Consider the following 8526-nt stretch of genomic DNA (forward strand, 5'->3'; position numbering starts at 1 on the left):
ATACTTTTTGATAGCTGGGCACCATCAACTTTCTTCACCACATTTGCTTATGCACGAAATATTTATTTCTAATGACAAATACATGAAACTTTGTCTTGAAGCATGGTGTAGCATGTGTAACAGTCCTCATGCTGGATACTCCTATCTGGGCGTATCTGCATGTGGGCGGACCCACCTGGAGACGGATAGAGGAGCGGTGTCTTGGTTCCTAAAACCATTGGAAATTTGTGTTTTCCGATGATCTTAGGCCGACGTCGTTCGGCCCCCAAAGGAGTCTGAGACCCACAGGTTGAGAACTGCTGTCCTACCTCCACTCTGCCTCTTCCAACTCTTCCCATTCCAGCTTTCTGTTTCCTTCCCCTCCTCCATGCCCTATGCTCCATCATCCACGGCTCCCTCACTCCATCTCCACTCAGATCCAACTCTATCACCCCTGTTACCTCCACCCCATCATCTATGGGTCACTGCTTTATCCTCAAGCCCCCCCCCCTACCTAAACATCCCTGCCTTCATTCCACGGTCCCTAGTGTAACCCCAGCATCTGCTTGTCACTCTGACCCCCAACTCTGGCCCCTCTAGCTCCCTCACGCCCTTCCTTGTCTCTTCATTCACCAGCACTTCTCTTCCCACTGTCATAAGGCCTCCTGACCTCATCACCCCAACTCCCAACTCATCTCTCTCTTCATGCTGCCCCCACTGAATGTTGTGGGGTGTGGGTGGGATGGGTCCTGTGGTCTGAAACCTCAAAGGTCCTATTAAGCCATTGTGGTTCAGTGCCCAGGTTTCCCTCTGTCCTAAGGGGGACAATCTGAAACTCCTATCACCCATAGATGGTGGGCCCCTACCCCACCTTCATGGCCCTCCCTCCCCATGCTCAGGACAGCTCTGGAGTAGCCACGGAAGAAGAGGACAAGGTGGGCTGCTTGCCACCCGCAGCCCTGCTGCCAAGCCCTTTGGCTGACCACAGTAAGGATGGGCTCCCCTTACTCACTCAGCCTCCTTATTGCCTCCCCTAACTCCCAGGTTGATGTGCCTGACTGTTACCTCTCCTCCCCCAGGGTACCAGGCTCAGGAACCAGCCCTCTCCTGGAGCTCCGCCCCCTCTGAAGAGTTCAGCAACCCAGGTAGGAATGAAAGGCCCTTTCCTGAGCCTTGGCTGCCTCCCACCCAAAGCCACCCACTAACAGCCTCCACTAGCATTTGTTGAGGGCTTCATTTCTGCCAGAAACCATGCTAAGGGGTTTCCAGCGCTCTGTGAGGCAGATACTGCCAGTGTCCCCGTTGGACAGAGGCACAGATTAAGCTCCCTGTCTACAGTTACACAGCTTCTAACCCTGGGAGAACTAGCAACAGGTCAAGATCTTTAGTGAGAGAAAGAATTCAAGGGTCTGGCTGCAAAGCTCACAGCCCTAACTATGGATCTAGATACCACTGTCTCTTCCTCTATGGGCCTCCAGGTCCCCTGTCCCATGGTGGCAAGGTGTGAGCGAAGTAGATGGGGGTGGGAGGGGGAGTGGTGAACGGGGGTGGGGGGTGGAATGGCAGGAGCCCGCGCCCCAACCGCCTGCGGGGTGCGCCCCTCCCGGTCCCCGCAGATTGCTGGTTGCATGTGCGACTCTTCTACGGCGCGGAGCTGGTGCGCGAGGCCACGGCGCGCACAGCGGAGGGCTGTCGTCTGAGCTCGCGGGCCTCCGCCCACCCCGCCACCGAGCACCTGCTGGGCCCGCCTCCGCGCATCCAACAAGTGCGGTTCCCCAAGCCGCCGCCGGGGGCGCGCGCGCTGCAGCACCTGTGGCCCCACCTGGAGCGCGGCGTGCTGCTGTGGGTGGCGCCCGAGGGCGTGTTCGCTAAGCGCCAGTGCCAGGGCCGCGTGTACTGGCGCGGCCCGCTCGCCCCGCACCGCGCGCGACCCAACAAGCTAGAGCGGGAGCGCACCTGCCAGCTACTGGACACGCGTCGCTTCCTGGCGGGTGAGAGCGCGCGCGGCGAGCGGGGGGCGGGCTGGCCAGGGCACAGGGCTTCCACGCGTTGGGTCTGGGTCCGGAACAGGAACGTCGAGAGAGGTGAGTGGACACACGAGATGTGGACACGGAGTGGACTTCAGGCTACGTCAGGACGTGGCACAGAATTACTAAGAGTGGGCACAAATCTGAAGGGCTGGGCACAGAGGTGGACATGAGGGCTGGGCACGGGGACCTAGGCACGGAGGGGGGTGGGGGGGTGCTGGTCGTGAGTGTGAGCATAGGATTTGGACACATGTGTTAGTCCGGTTACAGGGCATGTGGTGGGCATCGGGGTACTTGGGCACAAAATAAGCCCTAAGTGGTGAAATAAGAAACCACCAGCCACTCCATGGAAGAAAGAGGAGGCTCTCTACTCCCGTAAAGAGTTAGTCTCAGAAACCCACAGGGGCAGTTCCACCTTGTGCTGTGCAGTCGCAGTGAGTCGGCCTCGACTCTGTGGCTGTGGGTTTGGTTTGGTGAAATATGTGGTAGTGGCAGCGAGTGGCCTTGGCGACGTGGGAGTGGCACAGGCTCTCAGTGGGGCAGGGCTTCCAGGACCTGGGCTCGAGATATGAGCACAAGGTGTGTACTGGGTGGGGAACCCATACTGGCCCAACCCCCACAAGTCTCGGTGCCCATAGAACTGTGTGCCCACCTGCGGGATGGCCACCCCGAGCCTGAGTACCAGATCCGCCTGTGCTTTGGGGAGGAGTACCCGGGCCCTCCAGGCCGGCCTGAGGAGCGGCTCGTCATGGCCCACGTGAGTGGCCCCCTCGCCATACCTCTCCCGGAACTCCAGAGAGTCCCTCCCCGTGGTCCAGCATGAGCTCCCTCCAGTTGTGGCGGCTCCTGACCTATTGGATGTGACCCCCTGCTCTGTGTGACCCTGCTTGTGAAAGGGATGTGGGGCGGGGCCGTTACTTGGACTGTGGCTTCTTAGAGGAGAGCTTAGGGGCTGCTAAGGACAGGGACAAAGCCTGCTCATGACCCCACCTTCCCCCACAGGTGGAGCCTGTCTTCGCCCGGGAGCTAGTCCAACACTCAAAGCGCCTGGCTGGTAGTGCCCAGCAGGGCCCCCAGCCCAGCATCCCGGACACCCTCATCGACCTGCTGACGCACCTGAGTCAGCCCTGAGCCAATCACTCTCTTCTCAAGACCCTAACGTCAGCTCCCCACAAGGAGAGGACCCCACCCCCCTTGTGGACCTAGGTGGACCTAGGGCCTCCCCCTCCAGGTCTCAGGTCTGGACATCAGAAGCCGCTCTCTGGCCTTGCCTTCCACCTCTCAGCTCAGGGCTCCACCTGAAACACTGGAAGGGGGAAGACCCCAGGCCAGCTGTACTGAGGGTATTGGGGTAGAACCGAGGCAGACCTTAAAACCCCAGAATCAAAGACCCCTCTGCTCAGAGTGCCTCCAGCTGTTTACTTAGCACAGGTCTTCCCTGAGGTTGCGCCCACTGCTTAAAGCTGAGTCCAGGAATGAGATCCTCAGGTTGCTAGAGTAGAGTCAACCAATAATTTAATTGCCTGCCCTGAATTTCCAGAACCTTCCACTCACATACTACGATTCTCATCTCTTTATTTGGGCGATGGTGTCCCCAAGCATCGTCTGAACTTGGGGCTTTGGACGCTAGGCACTGGACCACAGGTTACTGAAGCTGCTCAGCAGGACAGGAGTCCTGAGGTCCCTGCTCCCTGCCGATCTTTGCCACCTTGAAAATCAGGAGCTGGATGCCTAGAACCATAACGTCATTTACCCCGCCTTATCGGGACAAGAGTCTCCCACCTCTTTTCTCCCTGTTTTTGGTTTGTGAGCTTATTTATAGGAATTCTCTCACAGATGCCAACATAATAAATCTCACTGAATGAGAGGTTCTTACGTCATTTCCATGAGGCGGGTGGGTGGGAAAGGGAATGATCCGACAAACAAGCAAAGTCCAATCAGAAACATAAAATCAGCCAAGGTGTTATACGTGTAAAATTTTTTACAACCACCACTGGGAGATATTAGTTTTTTTTATTTATTAATAATTAAATCATTTTATTTGGGGGCTTGTACAACTATTATCACAATCCACACATGCATCCATTGTGTCAAGCACTTTTGTACATTTGTTTCCCTCATCATTCTCAAAACATTTACTTTCTACTTGAGCCCTTGGTATCAGCTCCTCATTTTTCCCCTCCCTTCCCAAAGATATTAGTTTTTAAATTCACTCAACAAACCAATTGCCCAGTTCACCAAATTCTTGCTTTGTGCCATGTCAATGCTGGTTGATGGGGATAGAGCAAAAACAGAAACAAACAAACAGTTTTGCCTCTGTGTTCCTGGGAACGTGCAGCCTGTTTTTCAAGGGGGCCCAGTGATGGTCCCCCACCACCAGCCCTCATCTAACCGCGGTGGTGTTCAGGAGTCCCAGAAATCCATGTGTGGACATTGGCTTGATCACTCACTAGCTGTGTGACCGCGGGAGACAACTCCCCTGAACCTCAGAGTCCTCATTTCTTTCTTTTTAGAATATTTTTGTTGGGGGTGAAATTGTACCCAGCCAATCATACACCCATTCAACGATGTCTGCATGTAATGTTCAGTGACATGGGCTGTATCTTTCACATGCTGCTGTCATGTTTTCTCTTTTTTTAGACAATCTGATTTGTGTTTTTGAGGAAAGATACACAGAAAATTAGGTTCCCATCTAGCATTTTTATGTAGCTGGTTGGTTAGATTTTTCACAATGTGTCCACATCCTCATTATTTCTGACCTCTTGATGTGTTTCCATTCATCTAGCTTCCGGCCCTCCTTAGCCCTTCGTTTCTGTTCCGGGTAAAGGTTCATCGTTTGGTCTTCTATAGTTGATTATTTAAGGGGACACAGTATTCATGGGTGAGATTATCTATTGGATAAGGCCATCTAGTATTTGGATGAAAGGTGACCACCGGAGTGGCTTCGGTTCCAAGTTCAAAGGTGATAGGTGATATTTTAAGGGTGATCTCTTAGGAGTCCCTCGAGTCTCTATTAGTCCAATATGTCAGACCTTAATTTCAGGAATTTGAGTTTGGTTTTAAAATGTTAGCTCATTCTAAGGGAGCCTTTCTGTTGTGTCCCTGGTCAGAGTAGTCAGCAGTGGAGCCAACCACCTCTAGGTCTTAAGTTAGGATGCTACTCTTCTTGTGGGCCATTAGTCCTATGGACTAATTTTTTCTTGAATTTTTGGTTTCCTTCACTCTGCTCTGTCCATATGGGAAGAGACCAAAAATTAAATCTTAGAGACCCACTGACAAGCTTTTTTAAGACCCCAGAGATTACGCATCAATCTAGGGTGTTGAAAATGATGAAATATCTTGTGTCAATTGACTAAGTTGTCCCACCTGTCCCAAGGCGTCAAACCCCATAAGCTAACCCTACTCTAAGCTGTTATGTCTAGTTAGTATCCATAACTGTGCACCTGATGAGATTTAAAACATATATACAGCACACATAAACACATATATGTCTGTATGTGAACACCCATATACTCACATGTACCTTGCTATCCACAGATATGCATTTATGTCTCCTATCTACCTTTGTTGCGTAATGATATGTGATACAGTAAGTTGTCCCTATCTTTCACGCTCCATGTCTTCACTAACCCTAGAAAAGTTGTGGCAGACTTTGCCCAAATTGGGTATTGCCTTTCCCATCACCCCAAATCAATGTCTACTGTCAATAAAAGGTGCCCTGGTGGTGCTGTCAGCTAGGTATTGGGCTGCTAACTGCAAGGCTGAAGGTTCAAACCTGTTAGCTGCTCGGTGGGAGAAAGGTGAGACTCTACGCTCATCTAGATGCATCGTTTGGGAAAGCCTACAGAGGGCTGGTAAGAGTCAGCATTGACTCGATGGGTGTGGATTTGACTCGTTTTACAATCTATGCAGTGATTTGCCATCTTTCCCCCTCCCGTCCCTGGTAGCCATCAAAGACCATTGCTTCCTGTGCTCACACCTATTCTTGACTTTATAAAAATGAAACCAGATATGTGTCACTCTGGATTGACTTCCTTCACTCAGCATCGTGTCCTCCAGATACACCTGAGATTTGTGTCTCAGACCCCTCATTCATCTTTAGAGTGGTGCTTCATGGTACGTGTGGACCACAGCTTGTGTATCCACTTTCCCGTCCAGGGCACTTAGGCTATTTCTATCTCTGCGATTGTGAATCGTGCTGTGATGAGCACAGACATGCATGTCTGTTTGTGTCATTGCCCTCTGGGCTACACTCACTCATGGCCACCACATCATAGTGACCCTGTGAGACAGGGTAGAACAGTCCCTGAGTTTCCGAGACCGTAACTGGATTTGAGAGCAGAAAACCCTCTCTTTCTCCTATGGGGCAGCTAAGTGGTTTTGAGCTGCTGACCTTTCGGACAGCAGCCCAACGCAGAACCACTATGCCGCCAGAGCTCCTGCAGGCTACACTAGGGTAAGGCAAAAACGATTGCTTCTAGGGCTCCAGCTCTTATGTGCACGGTTTTAGTTCAAATAAAACATGTTTAAACAGGCTTCTCTGATCCAGTGGCTGGCTGCAAACAAGTTCTCTCAGTAATACACTTGTCTTCTTCGTACCAGAATTCTTCCCCAAAATATCCGGTCCAAACAGTGGGGGCTGCAGGCCGGTTAAATCCAAGCAGACACGGCAGCTCAGAAGGCTACGACAAGTGCTTTGGGGGGATTCCGAAGGGGTCATCTTGATAGATTTTTCTCAAAGGACAGAGGCTGGTCATGGTGATTGCTTATTTTTACCTTCCTGCCCAACCCCCCCTCTGCCCCCCCCCCCCCCCCCCCCCCCCCCCCCCCCCCGAAAAAAAAGCCAACACCAACCCTCACTACCATCAGGTCAGTTCCAACTCACAGCGATGCTACAGGATGGGTAGAACTGCCCCAGGTTTCCCAGACTGTAACTTTTTACAGGAACAGGAAGCCTCATCTTTCTCCCTCACGGTGGCTGGTGGTTTCCAACAGCTGACTTTATAGCTCGCCGTCCAACACGTCGCACCTACAGCACCAGGGCTCCCAGGAGGAGAGAGTAGAGCAGAAACTCTACAAATAACGTCACACAAGTTGCCTGTCCAGGTCCTTGAAGCTGTGAACTTTAGGTCGCATGAACTACTCCCATGAGGCGTCTGGTTCAGCAAGTGCCTCCTGTTCTGTGGTGGTGTCCGTGTCAGCGCCGTCCACTTGTCGTCTTGCCCTTCTTCTTGTGTGTGGGCAGCTTAGTGATCTCACTTACCTTTGTCACACCATGTAACCCTGTAGCCCTTACCATGAAAGGATGCCGATCCCCCGTCACCCTAGAAACAAGGTCACAACATTCCCGAGAATGAGCTTCTTCTTTCTCCCTGGGTCTCCACTACTCTCCACTGGTCTCTGTAGATTTACCTATACGCTCGAGTGTCAGCCGACCCGAATATCAGTTGAGGCGCCTACAGTAATTTGTCCACAAGCACGGCATAAAAAGTGTGCTGAAAAGCTTGGCTTATACACGAGTCCACACAGGACCTATGCTTGTCATCTCAGAAAGTTCATGAGCCTTTGATGCCACGTGCTTGGAGACCCCTCCGGTCAGTGAGGTCATGGACTACGTGTGCTTTTGCGGTTGGCTTATGTCACAGATGCTTTTTAAAAAGAGGTTCCAAAGGCCTCCAGAGCTGGATAAGCCCAAGGAGTAAATGGGGAGGAGGGAGCGCAGCACATAATAGGTGTGCTCGGATTCCTTACTTGGCTGCTGCCTGTTCTCTGACTAGCCTAGGCGCTGCTGTGCCCCAGTCAAAGGCTGGCCATAGGGGAGGCTCAGTCCGCAGGCACGGCCCAACCATGCCTACATTGGACTCTGTGTGAGCGAGGGAGCCTCTTCAGTGCAGCTAGCTAGCTGAGGAGATGCCAGCCCCTTTTAGAGAGAAGGACAGTAAGGCTCACCCCCAGGGGGTGGGGTGGGGGGGTGAACCAGGCTTGAGACCACATCTTGCCCAGTTGGCTGTCCTTCCCCCACCGCTCACTAGAGGGCGCCGGGTCCCAGTAGAACCATCCTAGGTGCCCCACCCTCGGGCACCCCAGTCCTAGGACAGGGCACCGTGTGACCCCAGGGCTCTACACTGGCTGGAAGAGAAAGCTGACCGACAGGCCTGCGAGAAAGAGAGAACAGGGGACCTGGGGTGGGGACCGAGAGGACCCCCAGCCCTCCAGCGGCTCAGCCCCAGATGTCTGCCCCTCTTAGCCTTCTCCCCATCTCCCTCTGTCTCTGTCTCTCGCCCTCCATGTCCCACATCTCTCACAGTGAGGGGGACGCTCTCTGTGTGTCTCTTTGCCAGTCTCCGTCTCTCTGCCCTTCTGTCACTGTGTCTCCCATCTCTGCTTCCGCCTGTCTCTCACTTGCTTTCACATCCTGTCCCTCTCCAGCCACCCAGCACATGTGGGCTGAGGGTCTCCGACCCTTCCCTCCCACCTCACCCCTGGCAGCTACTCCCAGCTTCCCAGGCCCGGCCTCCCT

General features: G+C 53.1%; 1 protein-coding gene across 1 annotated transcript in view; it reads left to right on the forward strand.

Annotated features, from left to right (window-relative positions):
* Positions 1-3871, forward strand: part of DUSP15 (dual specificity phosphatase 15) — a 23748-nt gene extending 19877 nt beyond the window's left edge. Inside the window, exons 11-15 of the mRNA XM_045295525.1 lie at positions 879-966; positions 1059-1124; positions 1596-1970; positions 2645-2763; positions 3009-3871. Of these exons, the coding sequence (XP_045151460.1) occupies positions 879-966; positions 1059-1124; positions 1596-1970; positions 2645-2763; positions 3009-3137 (777 nt within the window). The 3' untranslated portion in view covers positions 3138-3871. The remainder of the gene's footprint in view (positions 1-878; positions 967-1058; positions 1125-1595; positions 1971-2644; positions 2764-3008) is intronic.
* The last annotated feature ends 4655 nt before the right edge of the window (positions 3872-8526 follow it).

This window comes from Echinops telfairi, unplaced genomic scaffold (assembly GCF_000313985.2).
Source record: "Echinops telfairi isolate 266 unplaced genomic scaffold, ASM31398v2 ScPeMD7_5592;HRSCAF=6446, whole genome shotgun sequence".
Lineage (NCBI taxonomy): Eukaryota > Metazoa > Chordata > Mammalia > Afrosoricida > Tenrecidae > Echinops > Echinops telfairi.